General features: G+C 46.9%; 1 protein-coding gene across 1 annotated transcript in view; it reads right to left on the bottom strand.

The window, feature by feature from the left end:
- GRIK4 (glutamate ionotropic receptor kainate type subunit 4) overlaps nucleotides 1-21223 on the bottom strand; it is a 295451-nt gene that overhangs the window by 54170 nt on the left and 220058 nt on the right. Inside the window, exon 11 of the mRNA XM_054587574.1 lies at nucleotides 17610-17813. Coding sequence (XP_054443549.1) covers nucleotides 17610-17813 — 204 coding nt within the window. The remainder of the gene's footprint in view (nucleotides 1-17609; nucleotides 17814-21223) is intronic.

The following is a 21223-nucleotide window of genomic DNA, read 5'->3' as shown; positions in this document are numbered from 1 at the left end:
AGAGAGCCACCAAAATGATTCCTACTTTGTGGGGTTAGCCCCCATAAAACAGCTTGTACTCAATAGTAGGACCAGTCCTCAGAGCCAATCAGCCTGAGGGCCAATCCTACCCACTGACATGCCAACAGCTACTGAGGCTAAAGTGCAATAGGTGGGCACACTCAGCCCACACAAGGGATACCTCTGGAGCACCTGGCTCAGGTGAACAGAGAGAGTGGGCCACTGAGCCTTCCAGGACACCTTCTACATAAAGCTACTCTATCAAGACCAGGAAATGTAGCAGAACTACCTAGGACATAGGAAGACACACAAGGAGTCAGCCAAAGTGAGGGGACAAGAAAACATTTCCCAAATGAGAAAAAAATGATAGAACTCCAGAAAAAGAAGTAAATATGAAGACAAACAATTTATCAGACACAGAGTTCAAAATGCTGGTTATAAGAATAAACTTAGAGAAGAATAATGAACTGAGAACTTCAACAAAAAGATAGGAAACATTAAAAAAGAGAAAACCTGGTCAGAAATGAAGAATACAATAACTATAATAAAGAAGAAAACACAAGAGGAAATCAACAACATATTTGATGAAGCAGAGGATCAAATAAGTAAAAGAAGACAAAGTAGAAGAAAACACCCAATAGGAGCAGACAAAAGATAAAAAGAATGAAAAAAAATAAAGATTTATTAAAGGATCTTTGGGACAACATCCAGCATACTGATTTTTGCATCACAGGCATACCAGAGAGACAGTGAAAGAGCAAGGGATTGAAAACTTATTTGAAGAAATAATGACTAAAAATTTCCCTCATCTGGTGAAGGAAAAAGACATGTAAGTCCAGGAAGTGCAGAGAATCCCAAACAAGATGAATCCAAAGAAGCATACAACAAGACATATTATAATTAAATGGCAAAGGTTAACAACAAAGATAAAATCTTAAAAATAGAAAGAGAATAACAGTTATTTATGTACAAGGAAGTTCCCATAAGACTAGCACCTGATTTCTCAACAAGAACATTGCAAGGAAGAAAGAATTGGAATGAAATATTCAAAGTCACGAAAGGCAAAGACCTACAACCAAGATTACTCTACACAGCAAGCTTATCTTTTAGAATCAAAGAAGAGATGACAAGTTGCCCAGACAAGAAAAAAACTAAGGGAGTTAATTACCACTAAACCAGTATTACAAGAAATGTTAAAGGGAATTCTTTAAGATGAAAGTATCATAAATACAAATAAGAAAATATAGGAAAAAGTTTTCACTGACAAAGACAAACATTTAATAAAAAGAGTGGGTCAATTAGGAAGCTAGTACAAAGGTGAAAAGACAAAAGTAAAAAGATCATGTGTAACTACAACAATAAATTAATATACACACAAACACCCACACATAAAAGAAGTAAAAAAGAAAGACAAAAACTTAAATATGTAAGGGGTGATAAAAATCACAGTGATTTTAGAATGTGCTTGAACCTAAGTGAGCCTCAACTTAAAATAGACTGCTATAAACAGCTTCCATATATGAAACACATTATAACCAAAACCCAAAATTCTATAAGAGATACGAAAAATATTTTAAAAAGGAATACAAACAAAACACTATAGAAAGTCAACAACATACAAAAGAAGTAAGCAAGAGAAAAAGGAACTGAGAGCTACAAAACAATCAGAAAACAATTGAATGGCAATAACTATATACTTATCAACAATTACTTTAACTGTAAATGAACTAAATTCTTCAAAAGATATAGGGTGGCTGAATGAATTTTCAAAAAGTCCATACAGATGCTGCCTATAAGAAATCAACTTTAGACTGAAAGGCACACACAAACTGAAAGTAAAGGTATGAAAAAAGATACCTTATGCAAATGAAAATGAAAGAACAAAAGCTGGTGCAGCAACACTTATACCAAAGAAAACATTTTTGAAACAAAGGTTCTGATAAAATACAAAAAAGGACATTACATGATGACAAAGGAATCAATCCAACAAGAAGATAAGACTTGCACACCCAATGCAGGAGAACCTAAGTATATATAGTAAATATTGCTGGAAACAAAGGGAAATATCAACAGCAAGACAATAGTACTAGGAGAGTTTAACACTCCATTCATGTCAATCAATAGTTCATCCAGACAGAAAATCAACAAGAAAACATTTGCCTTAAGTGATCCATTAAACCAGATGGACTTAATATTTTTAGAACATTTTACCTCCCCGCAAACAGAATCCACATTTTTTTCAAGAGCACATGGAACATTTTCCAGAATAAACCACATGTTAGGCCACAAAATAGTCTTAATAAATTTATGAAGATTGAAACTGTATCAAGCATCTCCTCTAATCAAAATGTTATAAAACTACAAATCAATTACAAGAAGAAAACTGAAAAACACAAAAATATATTGAGGCTAAAAAATATGTTACTAAACAATGAATGAGATAATAATGAGACAATAAAGAAATTAAAAGATACCTTGAGACAACTGAAAGTGAAAACACAACAACCCCAAATCTATGGGACACAGCGAAAGCAGTTCTTGAGGGAAATGCATAGCAATACAGGCCTAACTCAAGAAATACAAAACATCTCAAATAAACAATGTAATCTTACACCAAAAGGAACAAGTGAAAGCCCAAAGTGAGTTAGAAATAATAAAAAAGAAAAAAAGAAATAATAAAAATCAGAGAGGAAATAAATTATATAGAGTTAACAAATAGAAAAGATCAATGAAACCGAGTGTTGGTTCCTTGAAAAATTAACAAAATTGATAAACCTTTAACCAAACTCATTGAAGAGAGAGACAACCCAATAATTAAAATGACAAAGGAAAGAAAATAAGTTACAAGTGAAACAACAGGAAAAAATGATTGTAAGGAAATACTATGAACGATTTTATGCCAAGAAGTTGAACAACCTGGAAGAAATGAATAAATTCCTATGAACCTACAATCTTTCAAGACAGAATCAAGAAGAAAAATAATTCTTAAAAGTCTGATAACTTTTAACAAAATCAAATTAGTAATTTAAAAAAGTCCCAACAAACAAAAGTCTTAGGTTGGTTTGTTTCATAGGTAAATTTTACCAAACATTCAACAATTAATACCTAACTTTCTCAAAGTATTCTAAAACATCGAAGAGGAGGGAAGTCTCACAAACTCATTTTATGAGGCAAGAATTACTCAAAGCTCAAACCAGAAAATGACATTTCAAATAATAAAATTATAAGCCAATGTCTCTTGATGAACAAAGATGCAAAAATTCTCAAAAATATTAGTAAATCAAATTCAGCAATACATTAAAAATGTCATACAACATGACCAAGTGGGACTTTTTCCTTGGATGCCAGGTTGATTCAATATCCACAAATCAATTACCATGATACACCATATAAACAAAGTTAAGAGTAAAAATCATATGATCCTCAGTAGATGAAGAGAAAGCACTTGATAAAATCCAACATGCATTTATGACAAAAAGTCTCAGCAAAGTGGGGATAGAGGGAACATACCTCAATGCAATAAAGGTCATATATGACCAACCCACAGCCAGCATCATATTCAATGGTTAAAGGCTTTTTCTTAAAGATCAGGAACAAAGCAAGAATGTTCACTTCACCACTTTTATTCATCATAGTATTGGAAGTCATAGCCACAGCAACAGAAAAGAAAAAGGAATAAAAGGCATCCAAATTGGAGAAAAAGAAGTAAAACTGTTATTTGCAGAATACATGATACTATAATATAAAGAACCCTAAGAATTCCACCAAAAATCTATTAGAACTGAAAAACAAACTCAGCAAAATAACAGGACACAAAACTAATATTCAGAAATTGGCTGAAATTTTATACATCAATAATGACCTATCAGAAAGAGAAATTTTTCAAAAATTCCATTTACAATTGCATAAAAATATAAAGTACCTAAGAATAAATTTAATCAAGGAGGTAAAAGACATGTACTCAGAAAACTATGGGACATTAAAGAAAGAAACCGAAGAAAAGACAAATAAATGGAAAGCTATACTGCATTCATGGGTAGGAAGAACTAACATCATTAAATTGTTCATACTACTCAAAGAAATCTACAGATTTGATTCAATCCATACCAAAATACCAATGGAATTTTTCACAGAACCAGAAAAAAAAAATAACCCTAAAATGTATATGGAACCATAAAATAACCTAAATAGCCAAAGCAAACTTGAGAACAAAGAACAAAATTAGAGGAATCATACTATGTGACATCAAACTACACTACATGGCTATAGTAATCAAAACACATGGTACTGGAATGAAAACAAACACATAGATCAATGAAACAGGATAAAGAGCTCAGGGATAGCCTACAACTATGTGATCAATTAATCTATGACAAAGGATGAAAGAGTATATAATGGGATAAAGACAGTCTACTCAATAAATGGTGTTGGGAAAACTAAACAGATATATCCAAAAAATAAAAACTAGACCACTTTTTTACATCAAATACATACATAAATAAACTCAGAATAAATTAAAGAACTAAATGTAATACTTCAAACTATAAAACTTGTAGAAGAAAACATAGTAAACTGTCATATTACTTTCCTCAGTATTGTTTTAAAGATGTGTCCCTAGGCAAGGGAAACCAAAGTAAATAAACAAGAAAGTAAACAAATGGGATTATATCAAACTAAAGAAGTTTGTGTACAGCAAAGGGACATCAAAAAAACAAAGTACCTCCAGCATGGGAGAAGATATTTGCCAATGATACATCTGATAAAGTGTTATCCAATACAGGATATAAAGAACTCATGCAACTTAACACAAAAAACTCTAATCTGGCTTAAAAATGGGCAGAAGATACGAATAGACACTTCTCCAAAGAGGACCTATAGATGGCTAATAGACATATGAAAATATGCTCACCATCACTAATCATGGGAGAAATGCATATTAAAACCACAGTGAAATATCCCCTCACTTCTGTCGGAATAGCTATCATCAACAGATGGATAAAGGAGATGTGGTTCATATAAACAATAGAGCATTTTTCAGCCATAAGAAGAATGAAATACTACAATTTGTGACAACATGGATGGACCTAGGGGGCATTATGTTAATTGAAATATGTCAGAGAAAGAGAAACACCATCTGATTTCACTTACATGTGAAATCTAAAAAACAACAGAGATAAACAAACAAAACAGGAAAAAACTCATAGATATAGAGAACAAACTGATGGTCACCAGATGGGAAGAGATTGAGAGGGTGGGTGGAAAAGGTGAAGGGACTTAAAAATACAAACTGGCTGTTAAAAATAGTCATAGGATGTAAAGTACAGCATAGGGAATACAGTCAATAATATTGTAATAACTGTGCATGGTGTCAGACGGTACTAAACTTATTAGGATGATCACTGTGTAAAGTACATAAATGTCTAAGCACTATGTTGTATCCCTGAAAATAATATAATATTGTATGTCAACTGTAACTGAAAATTTAAAAAAAGACTTTTTGAATAAAGTGGCAAGATGATGATGTAGGCAGACATGGTTCGCATCTTTGCACAACTACATCAAAATTACAATTAAAATATAGAACAACCATCACTTAAGAATGTCAGAAATTGAGCTGAATGAAAGTCTGACTACTATGAAATCAGTTGAATGGAAGTGTGACAACTACGGAATTAAAGAAACCACATCTATGTAGATTGGTAGGAGGGGCACAGATGGGGAATGGGCTGGTCCCACATCCACTTGTGATGGATAAAATTCGGGAGGGGTATCTCAAGAGTGAGGAGTCCCAGCCCCACACCAGGCCCCCCAGCCCAGGGATCCAGTGCCAGGATGATAACTTCTGGGTGCACAAACCAGCAGGGTTGAGTCAGTGAAAGAAGCTTCAGGAGTCCTTAGCAGTTCTCCTTAAAGAACCCACACATGGACTTGCCCAGACTCACTCCCTTTGAGCTCCAGCACAGGGGCAGCAGCTTGAAAGCCACCAGTGACACTCAGGGAGGAACTGAAATGTCTGACATCAGGGTGATAGCTGGGGGGCCACTCTCTCCCAGACAGAAAGGCTGGCAGAGGCCGTTGTCCCTTTTCTGAGCCATCCCCCCAACAGAGCCACAGAGCTGGCAGGTGGGTGCCATATCTGAGACTTCATCAACATGGCTCACACTGTTAGCTCCACTCTGGAGATCCCCTGAGACTCCATCCCACCCAACTTACAGGCCCACTCAAACTGTTAACTGAGACTTTTCCATATGAATGGCTGCTCTTGGCTCACACTTCACAACTTCCTAAATCCTATCAAACAAGCACCAGGCAGCCTCAGTAAGTCACTAGCCCTCATACCTCTTACTAAGTGTCTGCAGGCCTAGCACAAGGAGCAGCCAGCCTAGATTCACAGTTTGGCTTCACCTGGGAATCTCTAAGCCCAGCACAATAGCAGCCATCTCAGATTGCTTTATAGCTCATGCAGGGTGCCCCAGGAAGAATACAGAGTGCGCTGACCTTGGCCTGTACAACCCCAGAATTCCCAGGGCCAGTGCAGTGCCACCCAGTGGACATCTACAAACTATGTCAGAGCACCACTACCCTACCCCTGCACAGCTGATCCTGCATGGAGGGTAGAGGCTGGTGGTCAGTGGTCAGTAGTCACAACCAGTCCTTGCAGCTGACTGGCCTGGGTAAATCCCTCCCAACAGCAACCATGCCTCAACTATAAGAGGAGGGTGCACTCAGCCCACACAAAGAGTGCACCTTGAGTACCCAGCTTGGGTGATAAGTGAGGCTGTGCCATTGGACCCTACAGGACACCTACTACATTAGGACACACTATCGAGACACAGGGTCAAAGCAGTTCTACCTAATATATAGAAATAAACACAGGGAGGCTGCCAAAATAAGGAGACAAAGAAACATGGCCCAAGTGAAAGAACAGATCAAAACTCCAGAAAAAGAGCTAAACAAAATGGAGATAAGCAACCCATCAGATGCAGAGTTCAAAACACTGGTTATAAGGATGCTCAAGGAATTTAGTGAGGACCTCAGCAGCAAAAAATGTTCCAGTTAGAAACAAAGGATACACTCATTGAAGTATAGAACAATTTACATGGAATTAACAGTAGAATGAATAAAACTGAGAGTCAAATAAGTGATTTGAAACATGAGGAAGCAAAAAACAACCATGTAGAATAACAAGAAGGAAAAAGAATCCTCCCCAAATGAAGATACTATAAATAGCCTCTGAGACATCTTTAAGAGGTCCAACATTCACATCATAGGGGTGCCAGAAGGAGAATGGAAAGAGCAAGAAATTGGAAATCTATTTGAAAAAATCATGAAAAAATATTCCCCTAATTTGGTGAGGGAAATAGACAGGCCAGTCCAGGAAGCACAGAGAATCCCAAACAAGATGGATGCAAAGAGGTCCACTCCAAGACACATTATTAAAAGGCCAAAGGTTAAAGATAACTCTTTACCTTGACACTTAAAAGCAGCAAGAGAAAAGCAGATGCTTTAGTTACCAGATGGAAGGTTGCCAGATGGAAGAGGGATGTGGGGGAATGGGTGAAGAGGTGAAGGGATTAAGAAGTACAAATAGAATAGCCATGGGGATGCAAAGAACAGCATAGGAAATGGAGTAGCCAAAGAACTTATGCTCATGACCCATGGCCATGAACAATTGTGGGGGGATTGCCTGAGGGAGCGGGGGTGCTGGGTGGAGGGGGCAAAGGGGGAAAAATCAGGACAACTCTGATAGCATAATTAAGGAAATATTTTTTAAAAAAGAATTTTCATATGAATGAAATCTGGAAGCAAACATTAAGTTCTTATTCTGAAGAAGTTATAAAAAAGAAACGTTTATTTCACCTAGCCACTCTCTCATTAAATTGGGTGAAACAGGCTCTTGTTGCAGCGTGCCGCTCTCCTTTCTAGACATATTTTCCAAGAGCCTACCTCCAGTACTTGCCAGCCCCCACTTTAGATGGGTCCAGAGAAGAGGGAAATGAGTCTGTCCCATGTTCAACAAAGATGTTCTCACAGTGTTTTGTGACATAGAGCTGTCACAGGGCCCTGTGTTAAGTCTGTCTCTTGTTCACTTTGTGACCCTGTGCAAGTTACGCAGGCTCTCTGAACTCATCTTCTCATGAGTAAAGTATGAATGGTAACAGTTTCATGGGCTGTTATAAGGATTAAGTGAGTTAATGTAAAGGCCTGACACAGAGTCAATGCTCACTGCTCCGTTAATGTTTACTGCTCTCGCTATGATTATGCTGCTCCTGCTTCTGTCCTCTGTCTCTTCCCATGAAACTGCTGAGGCCTGGCCTCTGCTCTGGGCACACCACCCTGCTGGTCGGTTTTCTGAAGGCCGAACCCTTCTACCTGACTTGTTCCTTCCGATTCCCCTTTGCTGTTGACCAGACTGACGCCAGCTTCCCCATTGGCTGTGCTTCCTGACGACACCCACCCTTGTTTTGATTTCTTGCCTGTGTCCTGTTGTTCACCACCCCCTGGCCGCCAGCCAGGCCCCCCGTTCACCACCCTTCTGCCATCCAGGACATGGAAGTTCTGCTCAGGGTGACTCCTGGGTTTGAATAGGAGTTGACAGTGTCTTTCTGAGCAGTTCAAATTCATTGAGTGGACAAAATGCTGACATTCAAAAGGATCTAGGCTTTTATTTTGTTTTCTAAATTGCAAGTGTAGACACAGCTGGAGCAAGAGTTTGTCATCCAGCAAGGGAGCATATCTGAGAGCTGCAGAAGATAAGAAAAAGGGTGGAGCAGAATAAGGCTCCCAGATGGCTGTGTCTGTAGCTGCCAACACTGCCTCTGGCATGACTGAGCCAGCCTGGCTCTTGTGCTGAGAAATGGTGGGGTGTCAGTTGTTCCTGACAAGCTATGGGGAGGCAAGAAAAATGGTCTGTGAATAAGCCCCCAAAAGTACTTAATGATTCTGGCCAGTAACCGAGAAACAGCAAGGCCAAGGCATGGCAATAAGCAAGTTGAACACCATAATACCTTTTGGTGCAAATTCATTTTCATGGGTGAGGGGTAGCCAGAAGACAGAGAGAACTGTCCAATTTGGATTCTCTGAAGGAGGGCTAATTCTTTCCAGGAAGGCACAGGGTGAGCAGGGTCCACCTGCTGGGGTGGGCGGGGCACAGCAGCAAGGTTTGATTACTGAGGTGCTGCCAAGAAAGCAAAGCGCGGCATGTACTCGGGACACTGCTGAACAGTAGTTAGGAGGACACTGTGAACCCATCTGAATTTGGAGCCTGATACTGCCACTTCTCAGCCATGTGATCTTGGAAAGTTAACCTCAGAGCCTCAGTTTGCTGATCTATAAAATGAGAGCAATACTATGTTTCCTTGTAAGGTTCTTTAAAGATTAAATGAGAAAATATTTGCAAAGCAGTTATTAGCACTGTATCTGGCATGGAGTAAGTGCTCAATAAATAGTGCCCATTATTATCGTTGGAGCAATTTACAGCCAAGACTCTTAAAGGTCAGCAGGTGGAGCCAGAAAGGGTTGAACACAGTGCATGAGAGTCTCAGGTGAGGTGACACAGAAGTCCAGACAGGTGGTCTGGGTACCTGCTGCATACGTTCATGCTGCTTTCACCCCTCCCCACCAACAGACATACTGAAGGAAATATAGCTAGCAAGAACAATGGGAGAAGGTTTATTCCAAAGGCAGCTGGAGAATAAATGTGTGCGTGCAGTGGCGGCTAAGCAACTACCCAGTTAGGTCAACTAGCTTAAAGAGTGAAGAGAGTTGCAGCTGTGGCTTGGAAACAGATTAGAAGAATGGGAGTCAATTTAGGAGTCAGCTAATCCTGGACATTTCCAACACATGGGGAGAGGATAGAGGGGTGAAGTTGCTTAAGTTCTTTTTCCCTCAAGACAACATTGGTATGGGAAATGCCAATATTTCCCATATTGGCATTCAGGTGGAGTTGAGCTCAGGCCTAGCTGTGTGTTGCTGGGGAAGGTGGAGCCCAGGAAGGGAAGGCAGGGATTTCCAGGAAGCATGTGCAGTCCCCATGGCTACAGCCGAAGGGCAGCCAAAGGTCAGCTGCAGAGAAAACATCATTTCCTTCAGGCTCAACCTGCTAAATGCACCCAGACCCCTGGGCCACTGGTGGGCTTCCTCTCTTACCAGTCAAAGGGACCATCTGAAAACCAACAACTAATTCTCAGCATTAGGCTCTTCTGTGCAGGCTCTACATTCCTTGGGGTCAAGGGCTGTAATAGTTAGTGATTCTTTTACGTGTGCCTTTGGAGCATCCCATCCACCCATCCATCCATCCATCCATCCATCCTTTCATCCATCCATCTATCCATCCATCCCATAATTACTGAGTGCCTTTGTATGCTCACCTGCAACCAGTATAGGGATAAACAGGAAAGATGTAGTTCCTAATCTCAGTGAATTTACATTCCAGTGAAGGGGGATGGTCAATAAACAAATAGTCCCATACTAAGCAAAATGATTATAGATGGTGATAATTTATTTGAAGATAATACAGAATGATAAGTTAAAGAGTGAGTAGGAGAGATCAAGTTCCCTTGGGGTAGCAGAGAAAGAATGCTTCTCACCTGGCTTAGATCTAGATAATGAGTTGGAAACAGTAGATTGGAGACTTGGGGAAACCAATTTTTGACAGGAGGAAGAGCAAATGTAATGGCCATACACTGGAGTTGAGCAAGAAAGCAACTGTGCTCAAGAAAGCAAGAGGTGGCCAGTAGGGACGCAGCAGAGAGAGGGAGGGTCGACTGACAGGAGAGGCAGGGCCTTGTGGGCTCTTGATTAGTTGTTGGATTGTAAGGATATTGGTGAAATTGTGGCTGAAGCAAGGCAGAGCATGGGGGAAATGCTTTTGCTTGCTTAACAAGTGAGCAAATGGTATCACAGAAGCTTCAGCTACTAATTTAAGGTTCAGGAACAACCTGACTTTCAATTCAGGGTGTTTTTCTGTAATCCCAAGAGGACAAGTGGACTTGCTACACTGCTACCATCCTAACAGAGGTGCCTCCTTCCCCAAGAGATTGCCCAGAGACCCTCCCTCTGGAGTGAATTTCTGCTCCTTTGTCCCTTTCCTGCAGAGGGCATGAAGGGAGCGGTGAGAGCAGAGCTTCAGGCTCCCACCACTGCACAGAACATCTAGAATGCTAAATGTTCTCCCCACTGCACACGCGCACCTGGACGTGTGGGTCAGGTGTGCTCCTGCAGTCTCCAGACACAATGTGGCAAGGAGGAGTTCACCCAGGCCACCCTGGGAAAGGGGAGCACCCAACCCTGGACGAGCACATCTCCCAGAAGTCGGCAGACACACACACGGGTGCATGTGTTTGAAGACAGAGGGAGGGAGCTTCAGGCCTGGAGAGGAGGTGCAAGTGGAGCCTGCTGTGGAGAGGCAGGTGTAGACGTGGGAGATGGAGAGGGGTGGACACCACCCCTGGGAGTTACTGCATGCCAGGCACACTTCGCAGGTTTACTGTAGGTCATTGCTTGCTCACGAGGACCTGGGGGAGGGTGCTCTAGTTTCCATTTTGAGGATGAAGACACGGGGGTCAGAAACCCTGGTTGACTTGTCCACGCTCACATGGTAGATATCCAGCAGAACAGAGACAGCCAGGTGTGAGGACGGGGCGGGAGGCAGAGGGGTCACAGCCAGTCCTCCCAGGGCATCAGCACCTGTCTCCTGATGACTCCCAAACAGGGCTTGGGCCCAGCTCTGCCCTCTCCCTGGCCTTGCTTACTCATGACTTCTGTACTCCTCCCCGCTTCTGAGCCCCTCTGGGGCTTCAGATCCATGTCCTGTGCTCCTCACGCTGACCATCTAGAGCTCCTCTTTTCCATGCGCTGTTTCTCTGGGCATAAGCTGACCAGCACCCTGTCACCAAAACTAGGCCAGGAGTTAGCCTGGAGCCTTTCCTCTCCCTCCCTGACCTGCTGCTCCCTGCTTATTAACCAAGCCCATCCATGAAATGCCTGTTAACCCATTACTGTCACTTGATTCCTAATGCTCCTACTGTCATTCAAGCCTTCATTTGAACTACTCACCAGCCCCTGCACGGGTCCTGCTGATCTCAGTTCCTCCCACCCCATCCACCACTGAATTGCACGGGCACCAGCAGTTCTCCAGTGCAAACCTGCATCAGAACCAGCCTGTAAGAATGCAGATTGCTGCGCCCCCTCCTGCCCCAGAGTTTGTGATGAGTCCTGGGGATGCTGCTGCGAGGAGTTCAAGGACCACACTTTGAGAACTGCTGCTCTAGAGTTTACTTCCACACCAAAGATGTAATCATATCATTCCCCTGCTTAAGAACCCCAGGAACAACCTCCTACTTTTAAAGTACAGTCTGAACTCCATACAATGATCTTCACAAGCCTGTGATTGTGACTGTGGCCTGTAATTGCCTTTGCAGCACTGCCTCGAGCTCCTGACTTTCCATCTCTGATGTGGCCACGGCACAGTATGCACATTCTTTAAACCTGCTACATACTGCAGGCTCCGTGTCTGTCCACATAGTTCTCTCTGCCTGTATCCTTCACGCCTTGGTGCTTATCAAAATCTGCTTGGCCATCAAGGGCCAGCTTGACTGTTTCTTTTCTTAGAGGCACCATAGTGTATTAGAATGACCATGGACTTTGACGTCAGACAGACTTGGCTTTGAATTTCAGATCAATCACTTTATAGTTGTGTGTCCCTGAGTTAGCTTATCTGTTAAGCTGAAATTAACCTGAGCTGCTTCATCATAAAATGTGAATAACAGTGTTCATCTCATAAGATTGTTGCTAGAGAAGAAATGATGCATATAAATACCTGGTGAGTAGTACGCACTCAATGAACAGTAGTTATAAGTATCATTAGCTTTGCTCGAAAGCCATGCCTGCCTCTCTGGAGCTGAATGCTTTCTTTCGTTCTCTGTATTCCCATAAACTTTTACCAGTGATTCTATTTTGCATATATTGTATGCTATAGTCTCACTACTTTTATACACTAGGCCTCATTCAAGGTATAGTTGGGGCCACTATATGAATTGTAAGAATGAATCCTCCAAGCAGACCTAGTGGGCGTGTGACTTGGCAAATTAAAGGTATCTTTGCAAGAAGAAAATCTCCATGTGGATAGAGCCTTACACCAGAGCACATGCTTAGTGAGCAGTGTGAAGGCCAGTTTCAGGCCCCACTCACCCGTAGTCCAAAATACAATCTGCACAACAGTACTTGGAAGTTCTGCATATGTAAGCTCAGTGAAAATAAACACTGTACCTTCTCAACAAGTGCACCGATGTTGAATCAGTGCATCCCAGGGCAGGTAACATGGGCCGAGAGCAAAAAATAATCAGCAGAGTTAGTAGGGCCCTGGCTTCAGGGTCAGGAGTAGGATCCTGACTCCTGGGCATGATAGGAGTGCATGGGCGAAGGTTAGCTACGTCAGAGACTCGGGCTGGAGTAATCAGGAGCTGAGTTACCAAAACTGGGCGGTGAACAAGAACATTCTTTGGGGAACAAGACGGAGGTTCAGCGCCTGCAGGCTGACGCGGAGCTCTTGACAGCACATCTGCTCTCAGACTAGAGCCTGGGGCCCGGCTCAGCCTGCACTGCTGTTTCGCCTCTGCCGCACGGGGCGCCGTCGGGGCCAGGCTCTCCTTCGGAGACTTAAGACGCCACTTTTCCTGTCCGTCCCCAAATCAGTTCCCTACTGCCTGTCTCTTCTGTTTAAAGTAAGACAGTCTCTTAGAAGGCTGTCCGATGCCTCCACTAATACAGTTTCATTTCCTCTGCAGACTCCTCCCTGCCTGCAGTAGGCCGGCACTCGGTGAGGCAGGCGGAAATGATTCCCCAGAAGTGAGCCTTCGGACGCACTTCGCAGGCTGCTGCCAGGTGCCCATGGGGTTTGGGAAGCATCCAGTCTGAAGCTGCTGAGGTGGCTCTGAACATACCTGAAGTCGACTCCCTGCCTGCACCCCAGGTGCCCATGTCGACTCCTTCAGAGGAAAACACATCACAGGGATGGGAGGGTGGCAGACAAAGGCCTGAGGTCTGTTCCTGAATCTGAGGCTGACCTTTGGACCTCAGGGTCAATTAACCCGCGGAGGGAGCAGGTGTGCGGGGGCCCTAGGCGAAAGGAAGGCTTCGTAGGCGCTCTCCCTCCGTGGCTGGGGCCAGGCAGGTCTCGACGGTGCTCCGCCCTCTCGGCGGGCGCAGCTCACCGCGTCTGCGCCTCCTGCGCCTCCGGGCGGCCTCCCAGCTCTCACTGCCCGAGTTCCTCCAGCCTCCAGCCTCCAGCCTTGAGGCGTCCTTAGGCTGTGAGAGGTGACGGCGTGCGGACCCCTGGTAGCCCGGCCACGCCGCTCGCCCAGCCGCTGCGAGGGAGGTGGGTCCCGGGTCGCCGCGCTCTCTGGACCGGCTGGTGCTGACGGTGCTCTCAACGCTGCCTCGAGATCGGCCTGCTTGGAAGGTGGCGAGAGGGTCCTGTGGCGTGAACTCAACTTTGGCCGACGAAAGGCGGCTTTCGGCCGGCGGCTTTCCTCCCGCCCACGCCGGGCCGTTCGGTGAGGCTGTCCTTCCGCAGGCCCCTCCGCAGGCTGCCCGCCAGCGGCGTTGGGCGCAAGGCCGGGCCGCGCAGTGACAGGCGGCAAGGCCCCGCGCGCCCCGCCGCGCCCGCCCCGGCGCCGCACTCGTGCGCCAGCGAGAAGCTTCTCCGCGGGGCTTCGTCTTCGGGGAGCGCTGCCTAAGGCGACCCTCGCACTCCAGTGTGTCCGGCTGTCTGTGCGTGTGATATTTTACGTCCTTACGCACCAACAGCCTTTCCAGATGAACACTGAGGCCCTGGGGGAGGGATGGAAAGGACGAAATAAACTTCCCCGCAGCAGCCGAGGTGCGCGTAGGTCCGTCTGGCCTCAGGACTCGCGCCCTCAGGCCGCGAGCGCCTCTCTCAGGCAGGCCTGGGCTCGGGCGCCGGCCGCGAGCTTCCCGGCCGCCGGGGGACCCCTCACAGGGCGCTCAGCCGCCCGGAGCCCGCGTCTCCTCTTCCCCGTGCGGCGCATTCCGCGGCCGAGCGTGCCTCCGGGGTCTCTCCAGTCGGGACACCCAGGTGCGCCCAGGCTCTACGAGCGCGTGGGGGTCGGGGGCGCGGGGGACGTCCCAAAGGGCGCGCCGGGACCAGGCCTCCGTCAGCCCGGGAGCCACCCTGGCAGGCACGTCGACGCCCCGAGCCTGGGGAAGGTGGCCCCGCGTCGCCGCTGCTGCCCTCCTGCCCGGGGCGATCCGGTCGCGGCGGCGCTCAGGCGGCGTCCTGGCCGCAGTGCTCCCCCTGCCCCTCAGAGGTCCGCTCCGACGCCATTTCCCGAGGCCCAGCGGCCCCTCCCGCCCGGAGCCCACTCCCGCCAGGCGCTCTCACCGGCCCTGCTCCTCGGCCTCCCTCGCCCTGGTCAGAGTCCCCAGTTATACACGGCTGGGATCGTCCATTCAGGTCTGTCTCTCGCCGGGAAGGTTCACAGGGCCGCGTCCATGCTTATTTCCTCCCTTATTGAGTTTCCAATGGTCAGAATCATGGAAGGTATTCAATAAATATTTATTAAATGAGTGGGTTTAATTTACCGTGTAGCCAAGTTTTGATGAGACCAAAGCGGCAGCAGCTTGGCTTGGAGCTGATCCGGTCTTGTCTGATGGCCCGCGTCCTTCGCGCCCCCTCAAGTCCCAGACTGCCCTCCTTTCCCTGCCAGGCCACGCCGCAGGAGGGAGGGGCCGTGCGCGGACGCTGACGTCCCTGACGTCGCCCACCAGCCACCAGGCAGTGAGGGGCCGGGGAACGGGGCTCAAGGTGACCGAGCACGTCAGTGAGAAGGAAGGGAGAGGCTTGGAGTCCCGGCTCTGCGTTCGCCCCGCCAGGCTGCACGTCCGCGCCGCAGGGCGGCTCCTTCGGGAGGGTCTGAAACGGCAGGAGAGCCGCGCCTCCTTTTCTGCGGAAGCTCCGTGCGGTCAGCCGGCTGGGCCTGAGTCCCGCGGACAGCAGGCGACTCCCCGCCCGAGGTTCCCCCCAGCCTGACCGGGGAGGCACAGAAGGCTGTGGACGGCTCCGCCCCCCGCGGGCGAGCCTTTGCCCGGAGCCCTCTGCCCTCGAGCACGTGGGCAGTTCCCGGTCCCTGAGCGGGCCTTGCAGTGCAGCCTGCTGGGCCGGCAGGTGCGGCCTGTGGCGCCGGGCTCCGCCTGAGCGCCCTTCTCAGCTCTGCGGGGCCACGCTCCGGTCCGCAGGGCTTGCACAAGGCTCTGCCACAGGCAGCTGAATTAATACCCCAACTAATACTTAAACCTTGAAGACTAGGATTTTATCTTATAGTCCAACTTTGGTACAGGTTAAGGGTTAAAATCATATTAATTCAATAGATAAAGGGAAGAGAGTAAAGAAAAAAAGAAAGCAGAGGTGGAAGGGAGGAGATGTGAGGGAGGGAGGGAGGAGAAAGAGGCCTGGATTTATGTGCATCTTTCTTAGTGACATCCAAGTCCAGCTGAGGTGTGTGCTGGGAAGGAAAGAATATGGGCTCTGGAGTGAGACAGATCTGGGTTCAAATCCCAGCCGAGTCTCATATAAACGGTTCAGGCAAGTCATTCAAGCTCCAGATGGCTCATTTTTAACGTGCGGATAAGAAGTAGCTAAAAGGTATGTTGAAAGAGGACCAGAGGTCACGTATGTAAAGCACACTGCCTGCTGACATTAGCCAGGAAGCTCTGGGAGAGCAGCTGGGCTGCTCCTGCTCCCCACAGGGCAGGGGGTTGGTTCAAGGTCAGCCTTGGAACCCAGGTCTGTGAGCTCTGCTGTGGGATACCCATCACCTGTCTTGACCAGGAAAACCCAGTTATGAAAATATGGGCTGTGAATTAATAATAATTAATTTTTACAGATATTAATAGTGAGTACCAAGGAAAAAAAGAGACTTCCCACGGGAAGAACTGTCTATATCCTTGCTCTAGCCTAACAGATGACTCATATTCTGAGATGCTCACCTGAATTTTAATCCACGTTCACTCTGAAAGTCTATAGCCCGAGCAAGTGCGCCTTGGCCCTGGGTCTGTGGAAGCACATTAATGGTAGCAGAAAGTAATACAAGTAACAGTAACTGTAACTCTGACCAACTCCTCTGACAATTGATCCTTTCCCCCTGTTATTTAGCCATGTGTCCCCTGACAGCACCTCTCAGAGGTCAAAGTCAACTGATGTTGGTGTGTTTCTCTTTCTCAGGGCCTGTCCAAGCCTTGCCAGGGGTGCTAATGAGCAACAAAATAACCAGAACAAAGAAGACCTGGGTTATCCAAACATGGAACCCAAACTATCTAATTCATGTTAATCGGTCACACCCTCCCTTACCTGTTACAGGTGTTGGACTGGGAAAGCACCATGATCTCAAATATTTACCAACAATTATCACTGCTGCCTGGTTCAGTGCCAGCTCAGAAAAGATGTGGGCAATGAATAGACAAATTAATGAAAAATGCATGAATAATGGACTGAGTAAATGGAGGGTTCATCAGCATACAGCACAACTTTATGTCCTTCCACATCCCTCCACAACCCACCCCTGCATCCAGATCACCTGATCTTTTCTTACCCTAGAGATCAGCTCCCCAACCATTCCTGTCCAGGTGCCATTGGCCTCGGGGACGCCGTACACGCCATCCCCAACCAGGCGGATCTTGTAGTTGAACCGGAGGATCTCCGCCAGCTCTTTGAGCATGTCCACACAGAAGCCCTCGTAGCGGTCATTGCCTTCCATCTCCTGGTGATTCCCCTTCAGCATTAAGTATGGGTTTTCCTGCAGCAAAACTGGACAGCTGTCATTCTCCTCTTAGCCCTGGAGTCTCAGCCACACGTTATGGGGGACCCGGGGCAGAGGAGATTATGGAGACTATGGGGTAGAAGAAGGAAAATAGCACGTTATCCAAGCTACTTTCCAGGTAGCAATTAACTCCCTGCCTCCAACTTCTAAGCACTTCCCTTACTAGGAATGCGTACAGGTTCCACTGCACAGAGTATCAAGCTGAAGCCCCTCCACCTTGTTTAAGGTCATCCTCTGACCCCACCCGCATCCCATCTCTTTCTTTTGTTTATTCTACACAAAGCTGTCACTGAGCATTATGAGATACAAGGATGCCGAGAATATAGCAGGGTAGGTCAGAATGGGTACTGAACAACTGCAGTGCAAGGTGGAGCTTGTCCAGCTAGGAGTGTTGGCAAGAGGTCTCTGGAGGAGTGTCCAGGGGAGTGTCCATGGAGGAGATGGGAGCGGAGCTGGGCTCTGGAAGGTGACAGAACACTGACAGAAGGATGTGGGATGGACGCAGGGCACCACGGGCAGGGGAAGCGCATCCTCGGGGCATGATCTGAGGTCAAGCTCAGGCGCCCAGTGGGCCCCCTGCTTAGTGGAGTAGAGGTGGTGTAGAAGGGCAGGGCAGGAGAATAAATTTGGAAAGATGAATGAGGGTCAGTATGGGCCTTGGATGCCAGGACAAGGTGACTGTGCATTGCACATATATAGTAGAGAAGCATTAACACTTTTAAAGACTTAAGGATGTGAGTAAAAATATTAAGTAGCAAGAGAGAGAACGTCTGGAAATGAGAACAGACCTCCCCTGATATGAGATACTGAGCCATAGTTTGACTCAGGTTGGATTACAGGGCACTGGAAGGACACAGAAAGGGTCCAGCTTGATGACAGCTTGGGTGTGGGGCACAGAGGGCAGGGGTCCTCAGAGCCCTGGAGCCAGAGAAAGGACTGAGGATGGTGTCTCACTGCCATGGGTGGTTTGGAAGGGAAAAGGGCTTGGGATGTGTTGAATTCGAGTGCTGGTAGGTTATCCGGGAAGAAATGGCTGAGTGAGGGAAGGGCTAGTGGCAGAGACTGGAGGCTTCTGCGTGGAGGCGACGACTGAAGGCCCAGAATACTGAAGCCACTGGGGGAGAGAGCTGAGGAGGGACAAGAAGAGGCCCCTGGGGAGACCCTGATCTTAGGAAAAATGAGGAGCAGCCAGAGAAGAAGACAAAACAGAGCATCCAGAGAAGCTGGGAATCAGGAAAATGAGGTCCTGGAAGTCGAAGGGAAGAACTTTCAAGAAGGCAGACAAGGCATCTAGGTCTTCTGTCACTGGCAACCTTCCATGTGAGAGTTGGTGGGGGTGGCCGAACTGTGCAAGGACTGGGCAGTGAATGAGATGTGTATGGGTGAGAGTGGAGGAGCGTTTTATGAAGTTAGGAGACAAAAGAAGGTAGGCAGACCTTCTTTCTACCAACTGCTAGAAGTCATGTCTCTCTCTGAGCTTCAGTTTGCAGCCTGCAAAGGACATGGTTGGGGGATGCCCAGGGGTCCACCAAACCCATGATTCACGATTCCCTAAGTTGATGGGTAGCTGAAAGGGCAGTGGATATAGATAAGGTGGTGGTGACAGCATCTCAGGATGGGAGGGGTCAGACTGTATTTGTAGGTCAAAATGGAGGAATCCTTCAAAAAGGAGAGACTGGAGAAGAAAGATATGTGCTGGATGGTGCAACATGGTCCCAGGATCTGATGGAAGGAGCCAGGGTCAAAGCGAGCGTGAGTCTGGGAAGTGGGCCTGAAGTAAGGCAGGGAACACAGGTATGGATGCCGAGAGCAGGGGAGGAGGCCAAAGGTGAGGGGGAGCACTGGCCCTCGGAGCTGTGTGGGAGGCAGGTGGGCTTGAAGACTCGGTACATAAGAAGGTTTGGTGAAACTGCTTAGGGGATGATACGGTGGTGAGCGAGAGATGAGCACAGGGACTGCGGAGGCTCAGGGGAAGTCAGGGGAACTCAGGAGGTGGGACAGAGATCAGCTATCGAGAGCAGGGATTGAGAGGGCAACTGGGCTTGAGGACAGGAATGAGATGAGGTGCTGGGCATTGGGTGCAGACCATTTGAGGAGCTAAGGGAGGGAAGCGTTGAGATGGTGGTTTGCTGAGCTCCAGCGGAGAGGGACTGCCGGGTTGGGAAAGATGGAGACCCAGATAGCCCAGAGGTTATGAGGGGGGCAAAGAGAGGGCAGTTTTGTGAGCGTGCTACAGTGGGAGAGGGGAAGGTCGTGTGTCGGAGGGAGGAAGCTCTAAGTTAAAGGTTATGATTCATGATCAAGTCCACTGTCGTGCCGATGACATGAGGCAAGTTTCCCTGCCTTTCACGCATGTTGCCCTTGGCTCCTCTTTGCCCCCTCTGCTTTCCCTCCCCTCCTTCTGTCCTTGAGATCCCATCTCCTCCTCTGGTGTCAATGTACTTCTAAGGACTCCCGTGCTTACAGCCAGGGCCCCTCACAACCACACTCCCCTCGTCCTTTGTGTGCCTGCTCCCAGGTAGGATGTAAGTGGAGCTCGGGCTGACACTTCCCAGAATTAAGCACCCAGGGACTGTCAGTGAAAAGTACAGACATGGCCTCGGGGACAGGGCGTGGCTGTAGGTGTCCATCCCTGGGATGGCAACACCCCAACGAGTGTCACAGAATTATTCTGGCCTTACAGCTCACCTCTCTCTGCTGATGCTCATTTCCTGGGAAAACCTGCACATCTCAGCATCTCCTGACTGCTGACAATACTTTCCTTGACTCAGTTCTCTCTGCCTTTGGAGCCCGTCTTCCATGTCCCTTCTCCGAAGGCTTTGCTGCCTTCCCCATTGGGAAGGGAGCCCTGTCTCCTTCAATCCCTAGGGGCTCAGTGCATAGGTCCTTCCTGGCTTCTATCCCACTCTGCTTACAGAACATCACTATCCCAGTCCAGGGCCTGGGCCCCAAGAGTTCAAGAAGTTAGTGATGCAGGTCCCTGAACTCTTTCAAAAGTCTCTAAAAGCCTAAAAGAAACCAGCACATTTGCAGACCTTGCTCACTTAGCGATGATAAGGCTGAGCAGGCTAACTGAGACATCAAATCTCTGCTTTGGGCTAGAATTATATCAGTGTGGCAGTGCTGGTTATCTGCTGCAGATAAGATGCTGTGCCCAGGAAAAAGCATTCCCAGATGGAAAAGCAGGGAAATATGTTTTGATTAAAGGGGTGAGGTGGGGGAGAGGAACAAACTAGTTATTGCATCATACATGCAGCTGATTTTATTGACAAATCTTTTAAGACATGAGGTCTTTGGCGGGGGAAGAAGAAGATGGCCTCGGACATGAGTGAACCTGGCTGATGCCAACTACTAAGTTACAACCGCTTTGAGGCTAGAGACGGAGT

This window comes from Pteronotus mesoamericanus, unplaced genomic scaffold, assembly GCF_021234165.1.
Source record: "Pteronotus mesoamericanus isolate MK-2021 breed Mesoamerican mustached bat unplaced genomic scaffold, CSHL_Meso_final contig_123, whole genome shotgun sequence".
NCBI classification, from domain to species: domain Eukaryota; kingdom Metazoa; phylum Chordata; class Mammalia; order Chiroptera; family Mormoopidae; genus Pteronotus; species Pteronotus mesoamericanus.
The sequence above is the reverse complement of the archived record's forward strand: the minus strand, read 5'-3'. Positions and strand labels throughout refer to the sequence as shown.